Source organism: Equus caballus, chromosome 2 (assembly GCF_041296265.1).
Source record: "Equus caballus isolate H_3958 breed thoroughbred chromosome 2, TB-T2T, whole genome shotgun sequence".
NCBI classification, from domain to species: Eukaryota; Metazoa; Chordata; class Mammalia; order Perissodactyla; family Equidae; genus Equus; species Equus caballus.
This window is the reverse complement of record NC_091685.1, coordinates 41,301,766-41,326,167: the sequence shown is the minus strand read 5'-3', so window position 1 is coordinate 41,326,167 and position 24,402 is coordinate 41,301,766. Positions and strand designations below refer to the sequence as shown.

Genomic DNA, 24,402 nt, shown 5'->3' with positions numbered 1-24,402 from the left:
TCTTTTTTCCTAAATCTCCAATTTTTCCCTCTCTACTAACGCTTCCCACGGACAGACAAGATATGCTATTACTTATCCCAACCTGAAAAACAGAACACTTTTACTTCATATCTTCCTCCAGCTACTGTCCCATTTCTCTGCTCTCCTTTGCCACAAAACTTCTTGAGAGAGTTGTCTACACTTGCATTCTTTCTTAAACACACTCTGATCAGGTTCCTGTCTCATCGTTCCACCACAACTGCTCTCAAGGTCACCAAAGACCAGCTTGTCGCTAAATTCAATAACCTCAGTCTTCATCTTCCATCGCGGATCAGGAGCATTGTAAACAGCTGATCATCCCCTCTTTCCTTGAACACTTTGCTCACTTGTACCGCAGTCTCCTAGTTTTCCTTCAACTCCAAGACCAGACTTTCTCAGTCTCCTTCGCTGGTTCCTTCGCTACTCCTTGCCTCTTAATGTTGGAGGCCCGAGGGCTCAGTCCTAGGACCTCTTCTCTTGCTGTAATCCCTCCTTTGGTGATCTCACCCCATCTCATGATTTTAAATTTCATGTCCGCACCAAAGATGCCCAATTGATGTCTCTAGTCTGGACCTCTCTCCTAAACTCCAGATACATATATCCAACTGTCTGCTTGACATCTTTATTTCAAGGTCCAGTAGATATCTTACGCTTAATATGTCCCAAACTGAACACCTATCTTCCTCTCAGAGTCTGCTCCACGCATACTCCTCCCCATCTCAGTGAATGGCAACTTCATCCTTCTGCTAATAGTTGGAGTCATCTCTGATTTCTCCTTTTTTTCATTCTCACACTGCACTCCCAAATTCTGTTGACTCTTCCTTCAAATATATCCAGAATCCAACCACTTCTCTCCACTTTCATTGCTGTCACCCTAGTTCGAGTCCCCACCACCGCTCACCCGGATCACTACACCTCTCACCTAACTGGCCTCTGTGCTTCTACTCCTGCTCTCCCACAGTCCATCTTCAACATAGCATTCAGAGTGATCCTTTTAAAACATGTAGGAGATCAGCTCATGCCTTTGCTCAAAATTCTCCAACAGCTCCCATCTTAAGAGTAAAAAGCCACATACATCACCCTCTACTCTCCCTAACACTCATCCTGCTTCGGTCATACTGGCCACCTGCCAGGCCGACGCCTGACTCACGGCCTTCTATTCCTTCTGCTTCTCATGCTCTCCCACTGAGATCCACCTAACTCACGTCTTCACTCCTTACAGGTCTTTCTTCAAATGTTATTTGCTCAGTGAGGTCTTTTCCGACCACCCTACTTAAAATGAAAACACCCATCTCCAGCATTATTCCCCTTTTTGGATTTATTTTAATCTACAGCACATACCATCTTTTAAGATACTATACAATTTATTCAATTATTTTACTTATTGTCTGTCTCCCCAAGTTGGATGTAAGCTCCATGAAGCAGGGGTTTTTGTTTTTGCTTTTTCCACTGCTACACCTCTGGACACAAATATTTGTTGAATAGTCATGTAATTTTCTAGGTACTTGGGTTTTAGCAATAAAAAAGACAGACCAGGTCTCTGACCTCAAACGGTTTACATTCTCTTGTTGGGGGGAAGGCAATAAACAAGTCAGCTAGCAGATAAATTATTTCAGATTTTGCTAAGAGTCTTGAATGAAATAAACAGGGGATATGATAAAAGAATAATGGAGAAAGGAGAGCGACTTTAGAGTGGTCAGGGAGGGCTAACTCATCATTAGCATGTAAACGCCATGAGTATATGGACCTTGTCTGTCTTGTTCATAGCTGTGATGGGATTTTCCAGGGGAGGGGTGAAGGTTCTCAATTTGGAGCCTGTTGAGAAATAGGACCTAGGAGACAGAAAAGTGGAGATTAAAAAAATCTTTATTACTAATAAAATGAGCTAATATCCCTAAATGAGAAATACTTATACTCAGCTAGTCAGTGGCACATTTGGACAACCATAGGCTTCCCCACAGGGACAGAGCCTGCCCCTGTTAGCTTATTTCAGCAAGGAGAGCAGACTAGCATTTTCACTCTCTGCAGGCAGGCAGGCAGACAGGCAGACAGGCAGACAGGCAGACAGGCAGACAGGCAGACAGGGCATCAGAGAGAAAAGTCAAATGGCACTGAATCTAGCATATTCAGTTCCTACTTCCAAATCCAACAATCAGCTAAGTCATTCTTCCAACCAGGGGAAGAGTGAGTGAGATGATAGGGTGAAACTGGAAATGGCATTTTAAAAGTCTCTCCTCCGTGGAAACATAGGAATACGATATAAGTGTTTCCTGCTATCATGCTGTGGCAGCATGAAAACTCAGATTTCCTGCTGAGGGGAGCGTAGTAGACTGATGAGCCCAGCTGCAGTCCTTCTGCATCTGCCACAGCATATGTGAGAAGCCACGCCTCCCAGAGGCAGGTGCAATACTAACTCAAGCTCTTTCCTGAAGGAGGTGGGACTTTTCCATGTGCAACTTTGGCTTGAGGACACCCATCAGCTTAGCCAAAAACTTTCTTAGAAATACTCTGCAGAGTGAGACTCTTTCTACCCAATGCTCCTTCCTTCCTCCTCTCCTTTCACTGGTAGCAGATCTATATCAAGTCTGCAGGCTCCACATTCTCCTTTAACCTTTACTCCACATATGCATTTCCCCCAAATAAATCTCTTATGTGCCTAATTCTATCCAGGTGTCTGCTTCTTGGAGGACCAAATGAACACGTGCGTTGTATCCTGAGCACCTAGAACAGGTCCTAAGATGCAAAGTGCTCAATAACTATTTGTTAAATGAGTTATGGCATGAAGGGGATGACATTTGAACTAAGATCTGAAGAATAAGAAGGAACCAGCCATGCAAAAAACCAGGGAAAGAGTTTTTCAGGCAAAGGAGACACCAAGTGCCAAGGCACCAAAGAGGGAAAGATCTTGTCTTATTGAAGAGTGAAGGCCAGTGGGTCGGAGCACAGGAGAAGGGGAGTGGGATACAAGGTGAGGCAAGAGAAGCGGAGGGGGCCAAATGCCACAGGATCCGACAGGTCATGCTAAGGAGCTGAGGTTTTAGTCAATGAACAATAGGACACCACTGAGGGATTTTGAACAGGTGAATGACATGATTTATGTTTTAAGAAGGTCACTCTGCTTTCTGAAGAGTAGATTCAAAAGAGACATGAGTAAAACAGGACCAGTGAAATAGCCTAGACAAGAGATGATGATAGCTTGGATTCGAGGACTGAAGAGAGTTGGAAAGAAGAGAATAATAAATTCACGATTATTGGGAGCAGAACCAACTATAGCTTGCTGAGACTGCATGAGGAGAAGGAGTCATCAAGGATGACACTAAGGTTTTTGGCTTGGGCAACTGGGTGGCTATTGATGACGTTTGCTCTGGGAGCGGGCGCAGATTCGTGGAGGCAAAGTGTCTATTAGGCAGCCTAGCAGAGATCTCAATTAGGCAATGAGACACGTAAGTCTGAAACTCAGGGAAGAGATGTTAGCTACAGATATAGACTTGTCAGTCAGCATGTATATATGCTCTTTAGAGCCATGCGACTGGATAAGATCATCTCCGGAAAGAAGGTTGACAGGGAGAAGAGGGCTCAGAATTAACCCTGCAGCTCTACAATATTTAAAGGTTGGGTGAAGGAGGCAGCAAATAACCTGAGAAAGAGCTTCCAGTGAGGCAAGACGAAACCCAGGAATATTGTGGCCTCATGGAAGCCAATTAGGGGAAAGCGCTTCAAATCGCTCAACTGTACTGAACGCTGCTGAGGCGGCCAATAAGCACGGGACACAGAAATGGAACTGGTCCCAGCCAAGTGGAGGTTTTTGGTGACCGTGACAAGAGAATTGTCTCAGAATGGTACAGACAAAGGCTAGACTGGATTGAGGAGTAAGGGAGGGAGTGGGAATAACATGCAAAATATCTTTTGAGATGTTTTGCTGTCAAGGGAAGTAAATAAAGGAGGCATCGCCGGAAGGAGATGCGCTGTCAAGGGACAGTTTTTAAAGTCTGTGTTCCTAGAGCAGGTATGTGTCCAGTGAGGAGGAGCTCTACCTCTTCTCTCACTTGCATAAAAGCTATCCTAAAAGATTATAAATTCTAGAATTCACCTCACAAATGCCTTTTAATTGATTTAGGAGGCTATTTTTCATTTTCAAGTGGAAAAAAAAAAGTCCTTTTGAAGCTGGGTACTTGTAAGTTACTGTAAATATTCAATAAGATTACCTTTTGACCTTGTTATGAAAAGAAGTTAATCTTGTCAATTTGCTGTTTTCTTGTTTAACTTGAGGGGTAACTCAAGGGTCACAAGGGTTTATGAAATTGTTTTATAGAAGAAAAAGAATGCCTTCAAAGATTACTGATAACCAGCCCCCAGCTGCCCAGGGACTTATGGGGGGGTATGTGAAAGAAACACAGATTACCCCTTTGTTTCTCCAAAACTCCTCCTGCCACATCCCTTAGCTCTATCAAAGCCCCTGCTGTCTCTTGTTAAGGCAGATTTGAGAGAACCTGTGCTCCTGCCTTCTCGTCTTGGCCAATTCGAATACACCTATCTCCATCTCTAAGCACTGATGTCTCAGTGTTTAGCTTACCGGGAATTGGGCACACAAATTTGAGATTGAGAGGTTCAGTATTATTTTCCCTTATAAAATAAAATCTGCCCCAAGTACACCTTTATCTTCAGTCTTACATTTCAGTTTGTTCTATGGTCTCCTCCTTTATCTGTTACTAGTACTACAAAGTATTTTTGCTCCCTTCCAGGTAATTGTAAGAACTAATTTGCCTTAGACCCTGATGCTTGGTAGCTCCCAAAGGAGGCAGACAGATTACTTTGCATGATCCAAGGGGGAGAACGTAATGCTCAAATGGAAGAAACTGAGCAAAACAATGAAAATACGGACTGAGTATTATAAACAACTCTGAGACACTGTTATTTATGACTTTGTGGGAAAGCTTCTCCTAAGGGAAGTAGTAGAAACTCCAGCACTTACATAGGTTAAAACACAACTGGAAAAGGCACTAAAAAAACATATTAGGGGGATTCATCCTATAAAAGACCCTGGGAAGTACAGTTATGGCCAAAGAGGCCTCATTTCTAATTTTTTTTTTTTTTAAAGATTTTATTTTTTTCCTTTTTCTCCCCAAAGCCCCCCGGTACATAGTTGTATATTCTTTGTTGTGGGTCCTTCTAGTTGTGGCATGTGGGACGCTGCCTCAGCGTGGTTTGATGAGCAGTGTCATGTCCGCGCCCAGGATTCGAACCAACGAAACACTGGGCCACCTGCAGCGGAGCGTGCGAACTTAACCAGCCCCTCATTTCTAATTTTTTTGATTCTAAAAAATTCATATATTTGCAGAAACTGTACTTTAGAGTTGAAGAAAGGGAGTGGCGTTCCCATGCAAATGGTAAAAACATCTATGTATTTTTAGTCTTAAAAAAGCAAGACAGCTTTAAAAATGAACTTTATGTCAGAAAATCCAAAAGTCATAAGTCATAAAAGGTTAAAGCTAGACAGGACATGGAATTTGTGGTGAAGAAAATACTGTGACATAATCTTCACAATATCACTGCTTAGCACATAGATATACAATCAGTACTTTACCTTACATTTTTCAAATACCCACTATGTGCTAAATATCATATCCTGATAACATATAGAGTTATTTGTGCGATAGGGAAAGGATTCAGGGGAAGCAAGATTCCTAATCGTTTTCCTATTTGACTTGGGGCAGGCCATTTAACTTTAATGATTTCACCTTCTCCAACCACAAAACGGGAAGGATATTTCTTATCATATTTGAATATTGTTACGCATTGAGTGTTTGTGTCCCCTTTCCAAATCATATGTTGAACCAACCCCCCTCCCTAATGTGATGGTATCAGGAGGTGGGCCTTTGGGAGGTAATTAGCATTAGATGAGGTCATAAGGGTGGAGCCCTCATGAATGAGATCAGTGCCCTTAAAAGAGTTGCTACAGAGCTTGTTTCCTATCTCTGCTCTCAGTCATGGGAGAAGTCGGTAGTCTGCAACCCAAAAGGACAGTCACCAGACCTGACCATGCTGGCACCCTGATCTTGGACTTCAGTTTTCAGAACTGAGAAATTTCCATTGTTTATAAGCCACCCAGTCTATGGTATTCTGTTATAGCAGCCCAAACTGCCTAAGACAAATACTAAATGATTCAACATGACTTGTAAAAGTGAACGTACTACATCAAAAGCACAAGGGACAAAAGAAAAAACAGACAAATTGGACTACAATCAAATTAAAAATTTTTGTGCTGCAAATGGTACCATCAAGAAAGTGAACGGACAACCCACAGAATGGGAAAATTATTTGGAAATAATTATTGGCAAATATCTGATAAGGGACTGGTACCTGGAATATAAAAAGAAAACTTACAACTCAACAATAAAAAGACAAGCCGATTAAAAAAGGAACAAAGAATTTGAATAGATATTTGTCCAAAGAAGATACACAAGTGGCTAATAAACACATGAAAAGATAGATACTCAACATTGTTGGGGGCCGGCCCGGTGGTGCAGCGGTTAAGTTCGCACGTTCTGCTTCAGCAGGCTGGGGTTCACCAGCTTGGATCCCGGGTGTGGACATGGCACCGCTTGGCAAGCCATGCTGTGGCAGGCGTCCCACGTATAAAGTAGAGGAAGATGGGCATGGATGTTAGCGCAGAGCCAGTCTTCCTCAGCAAAAAGAGGAGGATTGGCAGCAGTTAGCTCAAGGCTAATCTTCCTCAAAAACAAAAACAAACCATTGTTAAACCCTCAGAGAAATGAAAACACAAAACCACAATGAGGGACCACTTCACATCTACTAGTGTGGCTATAATAAAAAAGACAATAACAAGTGCTGGTGAGGCTGTGGAGAAACTACAATGCTCATACACTGCTGGTGGGATGGAACATGATGTAGCTGCTTTGGAAAACAATTTGCCAGTTGCTCAAAAAGTTAAACATACAACCCAGCCATTCGGCTCCTGGGTATCTACCCAAGAGAAACTAAAACACACATCCACACAAAAACTTACATATGAATGTTTATAGTACCATTATTCATAACAGCCAAATGATGGAAACAACCCAAATATCCACTACCTGTTGAATGGATAAACAAAATGTGGCATATCCATACAGTGGCATATTATTTGGCATTAAAGAAACGGAGTACTGATACAAGCTACAACATGGATAAACCTTGAAAACACGTTAAGTGAAAGCAGCTACACACAAAAAGCCACAGAGGGTAGGATTCCGTTGATGGAATTTAACAATTTAACAATGTCCAGAATAGGCAAATCCATAGAGACATAAAGTAGATTAGTGGTAGCCCAAAGGGAAGGGAGGGGAGAATGGGGAGTGACTGTTAATAGATAGGGGGTTTCTTTTCAGGGTGATGAAACATTCTGGAATTAGTGATGATAACTGAATGACTCTGTGCACTTTAAATGGATGAATTGTATAATATGTGAATTATATGGCAACAAGGATGTTCAAAAAAAGAAGTGAACATATTAACGTCAATGTTACCAGGAGTCCAAATTCTGGCTTACACAGAATTTCTTTCCTGGAGAGCAGATAATATGCAAAGCCAGCAGTGGTCTAATTTTACTCACAAATTCCTGACATATCTAGCTGCCAGGTTCCTATTTTAAGCAAGTACCACCCCCCCCCCCAAATTAACTTTTACTTCTGGAATGCAGTCTTTAGGATTATGGTTTAGTAAACCATCCAATACAGCATATTCTTTGTACGTGGCAAAATCTGGAATTTCATGATACTGTCACATTGACTGCTCAACTCAGATTTGTGTATTATAAAATACTTGGGTTCTTCAGAGAACAGATTGGTGGTTGCCAGAGGCGATGCCGGGGTGGGTGACGGTGGTCAAAGGGTACAAACTCCCAGTTATAAACAAGTCCTGGGGATGTAATGTAGTTAATAATACAATACTGTATATTTGAAAGTTACTAAGAGAGTAATTGTTAAAAATTCTCATCACAAGAAAAAAAAACCATGGTGATGGATGTTAACTAAACTTATTGTGGTAATCATTTCACAATATATACATATATCAAATCATGTTGTATATCAAAACCTAATACGATGTTATATGTTAATTATATCACAATTTAAAAAATTTTGTATTCTTGTCCAGCTGAGGATGGTTTCTTTTCACTGACTCCAAGAGTCTTCCCTGTATACGTGTACGCACTTCTAAGTTTTCTGGGTCTCTCACCCGTTTATACTTTCAAATTTTACCTTTGGAACACTTTGGAATACACTTACAAAAATAAATCGGAAATTCTCTCTAAAAGGCCAAAGTAAAACGAAGTGAAGTCTACTTGTGTTAGAGTTTTCTTCCAAATGGGCTTCCTTTGCGGAGGTGGAAGCGTGTTGACAGAGGTTTTCCAGAATGTGAGCGGTCCGGCTGTTAGAGAACGCCCAGAAACCAGACGTTTTCCGTTTTCTTTTACTTTGCTTCGGCGGCATCGCGCAGAGTCGAGGCGTTGGAGGGTCGCTAAAAAGCAAGCGCCGGGGAACGACGGGGCGCCGCGGGGCTCGGCGTGCGCGGGCGTCCCCTCCCGGCCGAGCTCCCGCCAGCGGCCTCCACCATGGCCCGCCGCCGCCAGGACCGCCGCGGGAGCCTACCTGGGCCCGGCCCGCAGCGCCCACCGCGCCCGCCACCCCCGCCACCCCCGCGCCGTCGCCATGGCACCGCGCCGCCCCGCCCCCCGCGCGCCTCCCTCCCGCCCGCCGCCCCGCTCGCCCCTCCCCCCGCGCGCGCTGCTGCGGGGAGGGGGTGGGGCGGGGGCGGGAGGAGACGCAGGCAAGAGGAAATCGGCGGCGCGACGCACGCGCCCCATTGGCTGTCTCGTCCTGGGGCCAGAAGCCCCGCCTCTCCGGCGGGGGTCACGTGATCCCTTTCAAAGATGGCCGCCCTGTTGTTTTGATGAATAATACTTGGTGGGGCGAGGGGGTGAGACTAGGGGTGGAAGGGTAGGAGGATTTACTCTTCCAGCCGGAGCATCGCGAGTCCCGTCCTCCCCCTCCCCACTGCCCGGGCTCCGGCGTGGAGGCGGGGCGTGGCCGGCCTGCTTTGGGAGGGGAGGGGCTTCCCTCTTCAGAGCTGGGTTCTGCCTGGGCGGCTCTGGGGTCGTCTTCCCTCGGGGCATCCACTCTGCAGTCGAACAGTTCCCGCCAGGGGCACAGGGTAGGACGGAGAGCAGGATCTGCTGGAGGAAGCGCAGCTGCCGCGCTACCGCCACGAAGACACAGCAGGCTCGGGGCACGAGACGAGCTGGCGTCCGAGCTCCCTAGTCTGAGTGACCTGGGAAGCAGAGGGTAGTAAGTGGCGCCTTAAGATAACCCCACAACAGCAGCAGTGGTGGCCAAAGGAGGCTACGCAGGGCACAAGCAGCTGTAAGAGTCTCTGGGGCGACTGGAGTGACCGACGCCAAGGCAGTTCAGTGCCCCTCGTGTTCTTATTTTTTAACCTCTGACTATGCAATTCTGAAACCTCCCCCATTCGGGGGACCAGACAGCCCGATAGACACCTTCCACTCTCCTGTCGCCCTGGTCTCGAGAACAGAAGGATCTCTCCCTAACGCCTTTCACCATTAAGAGGAAAGCAATGGAGGAGCTGAGCGCTGATGAGGTGAGGAGGTGGGGGACACCTTGGGAGATTAGTTGCAACTCTTTGGCGCTTTGGACGAGGATGATATTGCGCCAGTGCTGCCTGGCCTTCGGGCTTGGGGAAGGAATGGAGATGACATTTTCCAAGAATAAAATGAGTCCCTGGGAGGGTCTCCGGTTGTATTTTCCTGTGTTCCCTGGCCGCCTTTCTTCATTCTGAACTCCATTTGCTTCTCGAGTCTTCTTTTAGGGTCTGAAGAAGAGCAGAGCATATTGAGGCATTCATCCTTTTCTTCAGGGCATTGAGCAAGAAGGGCTAGATTTACATCAAGTTCGATGTGTGTGTATGTGCGTGCGCGCGCCGTGCGCGCCTTACTGCAGAGATTTAAAGAATAATTTTGGATGGAATCAGAATGTATGGGTGTTTTTAAAGGAAGTATTTGAAATCCGAAGTACGTGTGGCCATTTCACTGTATAAGTTGATTAAACACACTTTTGTGTTTGAGGGTGGCCTGCGCACAGATTCTTTGATATTTAACAAAATACATACCTTCTCGATAGCTTAGTGAATTCCAGTTCAATTCTAGTAATTTAACAGGCCACTAATGACTTCTGGCATACTTCTCTTTCATTCTGCCTTTTTCTAGTTTTTGTCCCTTTCAGACTTGTGTTGGGCTATAGCAGACGCTGAACAGGAAGCAAATGGAAGCAAATGATTTTGTAAACTCCCTCCACCCCATATCATTTGTGAAAGAAGTCTTACAGATCCCCTTGATGTTTTAAAGATTGTTTAATAAGATTGTCATAAAAGCAGTGGCAATTAGGGTTCAAGGAATTTCCTGTGATTCTACTGGCTTTTCCCTTCCTTTTTACAAATTGGGAGCTTCCCTTTCAGGACCCCTGCTGGCCTCACGCTCTTCAGCCTACCTCCTCATTCCTTCCACGGTTCATAATAAAACTTCCCTGGTGTTAGGAACGTAGTCATCCGTCAGGTTGGTTGAACTATAAAATTTCCATGCTTCAGTTTTAGCTACAGAGTAGTCAATATGTTTACTTTGGGACTAAAATTCTCCAGGAATGGAGCAGGCAAGTGGTAGGTTAAGGGTCAGGTGGAAAAGGAAGCAAGTAATTTTGTTGGTTGTGATACTTGGCTGTTTGGAAAGTCAGGATTGCCCATTCTGTGTTACTGACTTTGTTTTCTTAAATACATCAGGAATGTAATCTTAAATTAGAAGAATATTGAGCAGTTTCTTTCATTCGGGTAGGAACTATCAAGAGATCCCTTCAGAGCCACTTTTTTTAATGTAGTTTTTAAAAGTGTCCCTCACCCCCCCTTTTCTTCTTTAATATTAGTTCTAATGGGTAATTTCTTTTAAGGCAAAGAGTTTATGTGTTTTAGTAGTCCTTTACTTCCAGAAATTCCTTTTTTTCTTGACGTTCTCTAAATTGTCCGTAGTTTACAGGTTTTTATCTACTTGGGTTTTCACCAAGAAATTGTTTTCAAACCAATAAAGCATGCAGCCCAGTTAAAGATGCTGTATAACCTGAACCGTGGCTCTTCACTTTACCCAGTCCTTGGAGAAGGTGTAATTTTTTGTGGCCATATAAGGAGCAAATGTAATCATTGTGGAGGAGATTAAAAAACATTTTTCAAGGTCAACAGAATATTAAATGTGAAAAATTAAATCCACTAAGATAAGATCAATATAAAATTATGTTCAACAAAGTAGTTGGCCTGAACACAAAGGGACAGTTCAATAACTGGTAATTTTACTCTCAGCAGGACCTAGAACAAATAATTTTTTGAGAAAAATCTCCTTAAGGTTTTTTTTTTAAATCCGTTTTCTTTAATTCTGGGATTAGATGAGCAATTCTCAACAGAGACACTTCCAGAGCTTTTGCCTTTGTATTGTTACTGTATTGGTGGAAACTTGTATCACAGATATGGTAGGTGACGTTCATTTGGTTAGAAAGTAATACATTTATTTTACTGAAAATTCAAACGTACACGTCAGGGTGAGAAAAGGCAAGACAAGATCTTTCGATCTAAATTAGGAAATTAGGAAAGACAGGGTTTCATATTTTAACAAAATGAAAATGTATGAGACTGTTAGTCCATGAAAAACAGAGGCTGATATGACCCAACCAATGGCTTTAGAAGATTTTACATTCTGGGCACTTTTTGGTCCCTGTCATAGATCACCTTGAATTCTTGTACTTTTCTGCTCTTGTGCTTTCTGAGCGCTTCTTTCGCTTCCTTGCTCTTTATATTCAGAGAGCACATTACGGTGAGTCCGTTGCTCTGTGGAGCAGATCCATGACTAAATCCATTCTCTTCAGGAACCTGCATTCCAAGGCATCGTTATGTTTTTATATTAGTTATGTTTTTATATTATATTCATCACGTACCCTGCTCATGTTTTTCATATACCAAAATGATGGTGTGAGTAGGGCGTGTATTTTAAACTGTTTTTCAGCTGTGGTGATGAGATTGCATTGAAATGATTTGCCTTTTTTTTTCCTTTTTTCTTTTTTTGGCTAGATCTTCTTTATGACCTAGTTCGTCTTCAAGATGGCTGGCTGGGATTGAGGGTGTGGTCAAGGTTTTAGAAGGGTGTTAAGTCTTCCCAAATGAAGAATGTGTGACCTTGGACTTTTTAGCAATGTTCTCTAACTAGAAAGGGACCCAGATTTATTAGCAGCCTTAGAAGCTTGCTCTGTGCCAACCACTTTAAAACCGTTGTCTCGTTTGATAGAATAGTGTGATCAAGCAGGTCCTTAAATTTTCCATATTTTGTGGGTGAGGCACCTGAGATTTAGGTTAAGTAACGTGTCCATAGTGACCTGGCTTAGAAGTGGCAGAATTGGAATTGAAACCCAGGGTTCCTGATCTAAAAGCTCTTTTTACTACACCTTGCTACTTAACAACTGGCTGTAAATTCACCACAGCGTCTATATAAATATTCTACTAACATGCTTGATCTGCAGAGTTTTTTTGTAGCAGTGTTGTTTTTCATGAATGCACTCATGATGCGAATCAAGTTTATAGTCTTTTTGGTACTAACGCTCATCACGCCCCTTCAAAATTGTTAGTCAACAAACATTTTTTAAAAAGATGCTGTGTATCCCCAGCAATGGTTCAGGTAGGTTAGGAGAAAGACAGTCCTTTTTCTTTTCTTTTCTTTTCCTTCCTTTTTTTTGCTGAGGAAGGTCTTCCCTGAGCCGGCATCTGCGGCAGTCTTCCTCTGTGTTGTATGTGGGTCACTGCCACAGCATGGCCACTGACGGATGGTGTAGGTCTGTACCCCCTGACAGTCCTTTTTCTTAAAGAAATTATAATTTAACTGAGAGAGAAGGGTTGAGAGTCCCACAATTACCATACAGGGTGCTAAGTGCTATTGTGGACGTATGCACAAGACATTAAGAAAAACAAGAAGATGGGGCGGGCTTGGTGGCATAGTGGTTAAGTTTGTGTGCTCTGCTTCGGTGGCCTTGGGTTTGCAGGTTCACATCCCTGGCACGGACCTACACACTGCTCATCAAGCCACACTATGGCAGCATCCCACATAAAATAAAGGAAGATTGGCACAGATGTTAGCTCAGCGACAGTCTTCCTCAAGCAAAAAGAGGAAGATTGGCAACAGATGTTAGCTCAGGACCAATCTTCCTCACAAAAAAAGAGAAAAGAAAAAAGAAAAACAAGAAGGGACCCCTGGTGGGGCAGTGTCTTAGTGAAGACTTTCGAGAGAAAGTGATGCTTATGCTGAGTTGCCAGGCGAAGGGCTCTTGGAACTGTCTGTGAGACTGAGAGCTCAGCAACCAGCTAGAAGTAGTGGGACTGGAGGCATGATTTTGCCTGGGGGAGTGGCTGCAGGTTGGCAGGCAGCAGATCTTGGAGGGTTTTCAGAAATGTTTAGGAGTTTGAACTTCCTCAATAGGACTGTGAGAGGCCTTTGAGGGACTTTAAGGGATTAGAAGGATTACTGGTGAGGGTGGAGAAGATGGATTGGAAGACGTGGCTGCAGGCCGGGAGACAGATTAGGAGGTGGGTTGTTGCTATCTAGGAGCAAGGCAGTGGAGTCCAAAGTAAGGCTTTGGCAGTGGGAATGGAGGAGGGCAGACACCAGAAATATCGAGGGTCTCAGTTAACCCACTTCTAATGATGAGTTTGATGTGAAGGAGGTGGAGGCAGGGGAAGAGGAGAGAAAAAGATGACGCCTTGCTTTCTAGCTTGGGAGAAGGATGGGTTGGGGGAGGGATAAGTAATTCCAGAGAAGGAGCAGATTTTGGAGGGAGCAGATGAATTCGTTTGGATCATTGAAAGATGAGCCAACGTGGCGACCCCATCCCTGGCCTTTCTACTCTAACGTCTCCATCTCTTTGACCTTTTCTTTCTTTGTGACAGGCCTCAGAACCTAAGCTCACTTTTTTCCCAGTAGATATTTGCTCCCACTCACTTTATAATCAGGACTTTCCTCAAGCCTGGTAGGAGGGTGGGGTGTAGCCTCCCAGACCCCTTCTCCACTCCTTTTGTTCATTTTTAACCGACAGGCAGAGAATGATAATGATAATGACGTCAGCCGACATTTATTGAGCTCTTATTATGTGTTAAGTGCTTATCTTGCTCAGCAAGGTTGGTATTATTATCCTCATTTTACAGATATGGAAATTGAGGGTAATGGAAATTAGGTAACTTGCTGAAAGACACAACTAGGAAGTGGTAGAACCTGGATTCTAATCCAGAGTTCTTAATCCCTTTACTAAACTACCTCCAAAACAAATAACCTGAGCAAGTCGTGATGTTTACAGCATTTTTATTGTCCCCTTTGAGATGGAAACTAGAAGCCCTAGTTAGTGCTAAGAGTGGAGCTCATCAAATAGTCCTCATCTTGTGGGGAGGAAGACAGAAAGAGTCCTGACGAGGGGCCTTGGGTCTTCAGGCCTTCGCTTGGCGCATTTTCTCCCAAGGTACTTGTCGTGTGTCTAGGTGGAGCTGTCTTCCTGTACGCAGCTCATTCAGACATATTTACTGTTTCTGGCTGCATATCAGACGCCTGCTTGCATGGAGCTTCATTCTAGTAGGAGGAAACACGATAAACATATACACAAAAGACGTCATTTGGTGATAAATACTTTGAAGAAAAATAAAGTCCATTAAAGGGATGGAGAGCATTGGGGTGTGTGCCGATTTAGGAGGTGGCTTTTCAATGGAAATTTAAAGAAAGACACGGAGCCATCTGGGAGGAGGAGTATTCCCAAGTACAGGGAACAGCAGGACCTAGAGGTGCATCCTTTTTTTTTTTTTTTTTTTTTGAGGAAGATCAGCCCTGAGCTAACTACTGCCATTCCTCCTCTTTTTGCTGAGAAAGCCTGGCCCTGAGCTAACATCTGTGCCCATCTTCCTCTACGTTATATGTGGGACGCTACCACAGCATGGTGTGCCAAGCGGTGCCATGTCTGCAGCCGGGATCCAAACCGGTGAACCCCGGGCGACTGAGAAGCGGAACATGCACACTTAACCACTACGCCACTGGGCTGGCCCCTAGAGGTACATCCTTGATCTGCTCCAGGAACAGCAAGGAGGCCGAGCGTGGTTGGAGCCTGCTAAGCAAGGGCATAGTGGCTGGAGATGAAGTCAGTCATTCTTACAGCAAAAATTTACTGAGTTCTTAATAATTTGGTTTCAGTCAGTTCTGAGATAACTGCCACCCCATTTTTCCTTCACTTAAAAAAATTTTTTTTGGTGAGGAAGATTGGCTCTGAGCTGACATCTGTTGCCAATCTTTCTCTTTTTGCTTGAGGAAGATTGTTGCTAAGCTAACATCTATGCCTAACTTCTTCTATTTTCTATGTGCAACACTGTCTCAGCATGGCTTGATGAGCAGTGCATGGGTCTGCGCCCAGGATCCGAACCTGGGCCACCGAAGCAGAGCGCACAAACTTAACCACTACACCACCAGGCTGGCCCCTTCACATTTTAACATCTTTGAAATTGGGATGTTTCTTATAGTGGTGTAATCGTTGTTGGCTAGGTGGCAGTTGTGTCACAGCTGTCATTTCCTGTTTATGTGCAAACCTGCTCATACCTGTTCATATTACCCCTTCAGTTGAGTGCAATGCCTGTTAAATTTAGTTGCCATTTTAAATACCTTCAAAAAATTACACTTTGATCAGCAATGAAAGCAAATGTTACTTTGTATGCAGAGAGGAATGGAAACAGCAGTGGGGTGTCATTTGATAATAGTAATAAAAATATTTGTTGTTGGAGGAATGAGCACAATTCCATATTATTGCAAAGCAACAAGTAGGTGCATTAGGGAGCTTTAGAAATGCAGAAATCCACAAGTCTGTGAAGCTGTGTCACATTTTGAAATTGAACATACAGTTAGAAGGATTGCCGTTCACACCCAGGCAATGCAACTGAAGGTCAGAGACATTCCACATTCTCAAAAAGAAATTTTAAAGCAGAGAGGCTGGCGTAACTGATTATTACTCTGTCTTGGCCTATGATTAAAGCATTTTGTCGTGGTTTTATAGGCAGTATGGTTTTTTCCTTGGTGGTGCAAAAAATAGTGGTGCAGCTTACAATCAGTGACATCTTATATTTGATGACATGCTGTATATGCCCGGCTTTGTTCTAGACCATGAGGATATACCAGTGGACAAAACAGGCAGAAATTCCTGCCTTCATGGGGCTTACATTCTGATTTATCTTTTAAGAGAATCATTGTGGCTGCTGTGGAGAGAATAGATAGAGGGGGAAAGAGTGAAAGCAGATGGAAAGGTTAGGAGGCCATCACAAGAGTCTAGGACCAGGGCTGGTGGTGGAGGAGGTGAGAAAGGGTCACGTAGTGGATAGTCAGATATTTTGTGAGTAGAGCCAATAGGATTGGGTGATGAGGTGGATATGGGGTGTGAAAGAGTGGAGTTGAGAATGGCTTTATGAATCAGGATATCACTGAGCAGACCATTGTAACAGAGAGACATGTAACAGAGCCAGGGATACACCGCTTACACTAGGTAGATGTTTGTTTCTCTCTGAGTAGAAGTCTGAATAGGAGGCTGGGCTGCTGTGGCAGCTCTATGCTCATTATGGGCCCAGGCACCTCTGTCTTATTGTACCAGTTTTCCTAATATACGGCTTCCATCTTTTGGTCCATGTATGTCTGCCTTCTAGCCAGAGGGAAGAGAGGAGAAGGGAAGGAAAAGTCATGCTCCTTCTCTTTAATGGCACAGCTTGGAAGTTGCAGGATCATCTCTGCTCACCTCCCGCTGGTCGGAACCTAAGTCACGCGGCCACAGCCACTCGCCAGGAAGCTGAGAAATACAGTTTTATGGGGTAGCCGTATGTTTAGCTAAAAGTTCTTTTATGTTAGAAGGGGAGAACAATCTAGGCCTTTCTTTCCAAACACTTCTTCCCAAGTCTAAAACACATTCTGCACCTTCCGAAGGAGACAACCCCTAATCAACTTCAGAGTTCAGAATCTCTGGGCGAGACCCAGTCCAGGAAACTTTAGATTAAAATACAGGTTATCTGCTGCCCCCTCCCCCGTGTACCATGGTGAAGTAGGATAGGATAATGGCAAGAAAAACTCCCGTTTCGAAAAGGGAAGAACGGAAGTACAGACCCCTCACAGGTCCATAGCCATTGTCAGCTCCTGCCAGGCCCACAGTGTTTGCGGACTCCTGCCAGGCAGTAGTGGGAGTTCTGACTTAGCCCGCTTAGCAGCTCTCAGTCTGCAGTCTTGGAGGAACTCTCCTGTCCCTTGCCCTCTGTGGCCTCTGACTTTACCCTCTGGGTAGTTTTGCTGTGTCTCTTTTCCTCTGGTGCCAGATCTGAAGTGGATATTGGAAAATATCCCCCTTCTGGGGCTAAACAGCTTCTCCAGCTTGTTTCCTGCTGCATACTGAAGGAGTTGGCTTTTTCACCCCTCCTTAGCCCTCAAATTACCGGAGTCTGAGTAGACTTAGCCTGGAGACCATGGACGTGCCTTAGGCACATCTCTGTTCCCTTTTATCTCTGCAAGCACATCAGCAAGCTCTAGCTTGAGTCTGTCTCATTCTTGTGGGACTTCTTGCTTAAAGTGGCAAGAAGCCAATAAGCACCCAGATTCTGAACTGTTCAACCAGTTCCCCTAGAATTACAAGCCGCGTTGGCATGCAGGCTGTTTTCTAAGGTGTCACAGGTTTTACCAAATGTTTTATTGCGGCCCAGCAAGGGTTACCAGACTTCCATCCTGCAGTATCTGTGCTCCTGCTGACCCCTAAGCCATTGCCATATATTTATGTTCTATTGAGGTTGATTACTTCCTGGTTCCAAATATGTGAGTTAGGATATTGGTTTGGCTGCTGCAGCAGAGATCTAACAGAATAGTGGCTTGATAAGATAGAAGCTTATTTTTCTTTTAAGTAAAAAATCTGGATAGGTGGTTGAGAGCTGGTTTAGTAACTGCATGGTTACCAGGGAGGCACGCTCATTCTGTCTTGTGCTCTATCATCTGCCATATGAGGCATCTAGCTTGTAGTCTAAGATGGCTGCCCCAGCTCCTTTGCGTGCATCTGCATTCCAGTCCTTAGGAGGAGACTAAAGGGGAAGCAGAGGGCATGTTCCTCTCCCTTAAGGACATGATCAGAAAGTGTCACACATCACTGCTTACATCTCCTTGGCCAGGACTTAGTCACACGGCCACAAGCAAATGCAAGGGTGGCTGAATGTATATTAGGAGGCAACTGGCTGGCTCTGCCACAGTGATAGCAAGAGCTTTAGCCTAAGCAGCTTGAAAAATGGAGTTGTCATGAGCCAACCCTGATGGCCTAGTGGTTAAAGTTTGGCATGCTCCACAGATGTTAGCTCAGGGTGAATCTTTCTCAGCCGAAAAAAAAAAGGAGTTGTTGTATACTGAGGTGGGGAAAGTTGAAAGAGAAGATTTGGAGGGAGAAATTACCTGTTTCAATCACATTGTAATTAGATTGCTTACTGTTTATCCACATGGGGATGTTAAGTAGGTTGTTGGATATATGTTGGGTTTGCAGTTCCTGAAGGAGGCTGAGCCTCCAGCCACTCCAGCGTTTAGAGGCAGGGAGATAGATAAAGACCCAGAGGAGGCTGCGAAGGACAGCCGCCTAGGTAGGAGGAAAGTCAAGAGAGCGTGCTGGCACCCAGCAGAAAGTGTTTCATGACGGAGGGCAGTGTTCACCTCTGTTGAATGTCAATAAAGTAAATTAGGAGAGGACTAAGATTTGACAATGGGATTTGGCACCGTGAGGTGCCTGGTGACCTTGACAAGCCCGATTTCGTTGCTGACTGGAAGATGTTCAAGAGAGAATGGGAGGAGAGAGTAGATAGCTCAGGAGTGAGGCGTGGGCTCCAGGGAGGCCCCAGGGAGCCATCCGAAGATGGTGAAGCCATGGGTTTAAGAAGTGAGAAGAGAATATTTGGTGAGCATATCCTTTTAAATTTTATGTTTTACCATTCTCTATTATAATCACCAATTCCTTTATTCAGTCAGTAAATATTTATTCAGTGTTTACTCTGTTCCTCTCTTTCCCCAGATAGGAAATGAAGGCGTAGAGATGGATTCATATATTATTCCTAGCAGGGTGTTTGGGGCCTGAAGAGTTCCAAATAGAAATTTTGAAACATAACCTGGAGAACCTTGGATCATATTATACTTAATTTTTAGAATTTTTTTTAAAAAAAGACAAAAACAAAACTGAGTGGCAAGTATGTACGTGGTAAAAGATCTGAATATTTTAAATTCTGTTTAATTTCAACAAATGTATGTGAGATGCTTATTCTCTGCTGAGTATTGAGGGATACCCATGGGGAGACACCATCTCGAATGTGAGTAAGACCTGGTCTCTACCTTCAGTGAGTTCATACTCCAGTGGGGAGACGGGAGCACAGCCAGCTAGAGTTCAAGCGCTAAAATAGATGCTTAAGTAAAGGGAGCACAGTTGATGGAGCAGTTAATTTTGACTGGGGAGATCTGGGAAAGACTCTGGGAGGATTTGAGTTAGTCCTTAAAGATGATCGGGATTGTGACATTGAGAAAACTCTGTGGTGAGGATAAGTGTTTCAGTTGTTTCTCACTCTGGGTAAACTGTATTATATTCATTCTTTTCAAATTGATTGTAAAAATAATAGAACCATTGGGGGCTGGCCCCATGGCCGAGCGGTTAAGTTCGCGTGCTCCGCTGCAGGCGGCGGCCCAGTGTTTCGTTGGTTCGGATCCTGGGCGCAGACATGGCACTGCTCATCAGACCACGCTGAGGCGGCGTCCCACATGCCACAACTAGAAGGATCCACAACGAATAATATACAACTATGTACTGGGGGACTTTGGGGAGAAAAAGGAAAAAAATAAAATTTAAAAAAAAATAAAATAAAATAATAGAACCATTGAGGAGGAACTGAAGATGGTGAAAAATCTCTGATTTTGGTGGGTGCTGGCTGATCTGAAAGGTTTTGAGATGTGATTATCAGGCACAGCCAAATGTGCAACCCCAGGCTCTCTTAAACCACTAAGAAGGAGGAGGAGTTGGGGAGAAGCAGAAAGAACAGAAAAGGTGTTTCATTAAAATGTCTATCTTGATACTAATCACACTACGTTGGAGTTGTCTGTTTGCTTGGTTTACTTCCTCCTGCTGCACCAGCTCCTGATGATTCGTTCACAGGTTTTTATCCAACTCTTAGCCCAGGGCCTGGCACTGAGCGGCCCACGGTCAGTATTTGTTGAATGCACGAATTGAATACAGTGTGTCTTTTTGTGACTCCCAGTTCTTGGATTGCCATAGTTTTTTTGCTGTTGCTACATTAAATTGCATTAGTTAGGTTAAAGGAGGTATGTGAAAGAAACCTTATTGTCAGAGTTGTAATTCAGAGTCAGATAGACCTGCGGGTTTTTTGGACCAACCAGTTAGAAGACCCTGGGCCAGGTACTTCACCTTTCTGAGCCTCAGTCTCCTCACTTGTAAAATGGGCGTATGAATGCCTGGCTCATGGCATTGTCCTTTAGATGAATGGCAGTGACACCTGCAGTGCCTAGTGCAGTGCCCTGGCAGAGTAGAAGCCTGGGACATGTTAGTCTTCTTTTCTGGAGTAAGATTGAATTGTACATAATTAGAATTTTAGTTGGTGTCCATACAACATCTGACAAACTCTTTGTATGTAGTAATGCCAAGAGCATAAAAGGCTCTTTCTGGTTAAGGTAGCAGACAGGCCCTGGCTTGTGTGAAATGTTGGGTTGGAATTCTCTCCCTCTACCCCTAATACTTCCTAAAGTCTCTCCCACCCCAGGCCTTTTGTATGAAGCTGCACTGTTATCACTTGTCAGGCCTCCTCCTCCCTTTTTCTAAAACCTGGAGTCATCAGGTGGCCCGAATGAACCAAGCTGGTGTTGGGGAGCAAGGAGGTTTGAAAGGAAGGGAAATGTGCAGATGGGGGCCCCGAGGAGTCCCGGGAGAAACAAGCTGCATATCAGAACTAAAAAAATATAACTTGATGACTCAGTCTTCCCAGATCAGATCACTTATTTTGTCTTCTGAAGGGACCGTCCCCCTCCCAGCAGGGCCGGAGAGGGCAGAAACTCTGAATTAGATGTCACTGTGTTAACTGCTCACCAGCTGCCACATCTTGAGCATCTTGTCCAGATCTTTGAAGACAATAGTCAGGCTAGGAAAAGAGGTATCTTTTGGGTCCAAGTATTGGGAAGTGCTCTGCCTTGATTTAGTTAACTTTCTAGCTAAGCATTGTGAAATGTGTTCAATGCACATTGTTTCTTTGTTCCCTGTGAGTGATTTTTTAATTGACTGTAGACCTGTAATAGAGTCACGGTAATTTGTTTATTTACTTAAATTTTCTGACTAGATGAGGTAGCGCTTTGTGTGCTCTCTCTCTCTCTCTTTTTTTTTTGGTGAGGAAGATTGGCCCTGAGCTAACATCTGTTGCCAGTCTTCCTCTTTTTGCTTGAGGAAGATTGTCGCTGAGCTAACATCTGTGCCCATCTACCTCTATTTTATATGTGGGACGCCTACCACAGCATGGCTTGCCAAGCGGTGTCATGTTTGCACCCGGGATCCAAACCAGCGAACCCCAGCCTGCTGAAGCGGAACGTGCACACTTAACCACTGTGCCACTGGGCCAGCCCCTAGTGTTGTACATCTTATTTCTCCTCTCTCAGTAAAACTTCTTTTGTATTTTATCAAGTACAGTATATATTTTGGTCATATTTTTACAGTATAAACACTTGCTTTTATGAAGTATGAATTCCTGTATTTAAACTATAACTCATATGTTGGTTTTAAAATTAAATTTTTAATTTAATTCTTTAGTCTTTAATTTGACTCTTTAATTTAATTTAGTTGCTGATCTAACGTCTGTGCCCATCTACCTCTATTTTCCCCACAGCATGGCTTGATGAGCGGTGTGTAGGTCCTTGCCTGGGATCTGAACCTGCAAACCCCAGGCCACCAAAGTGGAGCTCACAAACTTAACCACAATGCCACTGGGCCGACCTCTAAAAAAAATTTAAATTTAAAAATGTTATCCAAAGCCTAGGTTTCTATAGTATTAGTATTTACCTGTAAATACTTATCTGTGCTAGTCAATCAAGTATTATGGTTGACCAAAAATAATCATGTACAGATTACTAGTTTTCAAAAATAATAAAGTACATTTAATATTAGAGCAGGGAAAATTCTGTCTCTATTGTCCTAGTGGATGTCCTAGTGGGGAAAACTTATTACTGAGAGGGAAATGAAGATTAGTGGAAAATTTAAAAATATCTAGCAACCTTTATAATCTATTCAGTAGAACATTTTGTGTGTGATTTCATTTACTTATAAAATTGTCGTGTTTAGGGTATTGAGAGATTTGGACATCCAGAAAAAAGCAAACAGTAAAGTTTTTTTGAGGCACGATGAAGGAAGGAGTTAAAAATGTTAAAAATTTTTTAAAAACCCATTTTCCTTGCTGTATACAGATCCATCAGAGGAATTAACACTTTAGTTTTCAGCAGTAATTTTTTTGTGGGCCAGTTAAACACTCAATCTACATGGAAAAGAAATGTGTAGCCCCTTTGAGCTTTGAACATCAGTTATGTAGGGTAGATGTTGAGTGTGTCATTTATGGCATTTTTGTTTTAGGATGCTAACATATGACAGCATACACGTTTGTATTTGGTGAACATTAATTAATTAACCTTTTACTTTTATGTTAGTTAATCTTTTACTTATGATAAATACAGACCAGGCGTCATTTCCTTGGAGTTTCATCAAAACAAGTGCCACATTCTTTTTTTCTTTCAAGGACAACTTGGGGCAGGTGGGGTGGTCATCTGTAAGGGTTTTTTTTCTCCTCCCCAAAGCACCCCCAGGACATGGTTGTATATCCTAGTTGTAAGTCCTTCTAGTTCCGTGTGAGCTGCTGCCACAGCACGGCTACTGATAGATGGGTGGTGTGGTTCTGGGACCGGGAAACGAACGTGGACCTCCAAAGCAGAACCTGCACACTTAACCACTGAGCCACCGGGCTGGCCCTCTGATTCTTTTTTTGGAGGATGATTAGCCCTGAGCTAACATCAGCTGCCAATCCTCCTCTTTTTGCTAAGGAAGACTGGCCCTGAGCTAACATCTGTGCCCATCTTCCTCTACTTTAAATGTGGGACACCTGCCACATCATGGCTTGACAAGTGATGCGTAGGTCTGCACCCGGGATCTGAACCAGCGAATCCTGGGCAAGCAGAACGTGTGAACTTAACTGCTGTGCCACCAGGCTGGTCCCTATTTCTGATTTTATTTATTTATTTATTATTTATTTATTTTTAAAGATTTTATTTTTTCCTTTTTCTCCCCAAAGCCCCCCGGTGCATAGTTGTATATTCTTCATTGTGGGTCCTTCTAGTTGTGGCCTGTGGGACGCCACCTCAGCGTGGTTTAACGAGCAGTGCCATGTCCGCGCCCAGGATTCGAACCAAGGAAACACTGGGCCGCCGGCAGCGGAGCGTGTGAACTTAACCACTCAGCCACGGGGCCAGCCTCATATTTCTGATTTTAAAAAGGCCCTAATGTCATTGGCTGAGGGATGATGCTTAACCTGTAGAAGGAACTTAGCATTAATGGGCCACGTTAGGAAGGAAACCTTTGTTCGTACCAAGAATTTGATGGATGTGTAGTGGCCAGAAGTCATTATTTTCTCTTTCTGAAAGAGCCTACTTCCTCCAACACTGTTGTGTAGATCTGCTGGAGTATTGGCTTTGGAGTTCGTGTAGAATGAGTGTGAATGTAGAACTTTCATAGAGATTAGAGAAAACACACGAACCCTGCCCCAGAAGAAGTTACACTTTGGTTTCAGCAATAATTATTTTGTAAGTCAATTTAAAAACTCTTCCCACATAGCTAAGTTTTAAAAAATTCTTTGAAAATGTTTAATACTGTTTGTTTCACTTGGTCACTTTTAGGTGACCAGAATCCGTTTTATGGAATAGCGTGAGAAATAGCTGCTACTTGCTCTCGGCTAGATTCATCGTCTGTTTAATTAAGTGGGAGCAAAGGTGAGAATGGGGACCACACCATCTCTATCACTTGGGATGTTTTTGGTGAGGACATAAAATTGCATTCAAGAATCATTTTTTAAAAACCAGATCCAAGGGGCTGCCCCGGTGGCATAGTGGTTGGGTTCATGTGCTCTGCTTGGCACAAACCCGTGGCGGCCCTGGGTTCATAGGTTCAGGTCCCTGGCGCAGACTTGGCA

At 43.8% G+C, this 24,402-nt stretch overlaps 1 protein-coding gene across 4 annotated transcripts in view; it reads left to right on the top strand.

Annotated features, from left to right (window-relative positions):
• The first annotated feature begins 8,840 nt into the window (after positions 1-8,840).
• The window catches only part of UBE4B (ubiquitination factor E4B), a 122,745-nt gene continuing 107,183 nt past the window's right edge, over positions 8,841-24,402 (top strand). For 3 of the 4 annotated variants that reach the window (XM_001915315.6, XM_070260965.1, XM_014737657.3), the window contains exon 1: positions 8,841-9,672. In XM_001915315.6, the coding sequence (XP_001915350.2) occupies positions 9,649-9,672 (24 nt within the window). In that variant the 5' untranslated portion in view covers positions 8,841-9,648. The remainder of the gene's footprint in view (positions 9,673-24,402) is intronic. The other variant, XM_070260967.1, reaches the window with a different exon arrangement.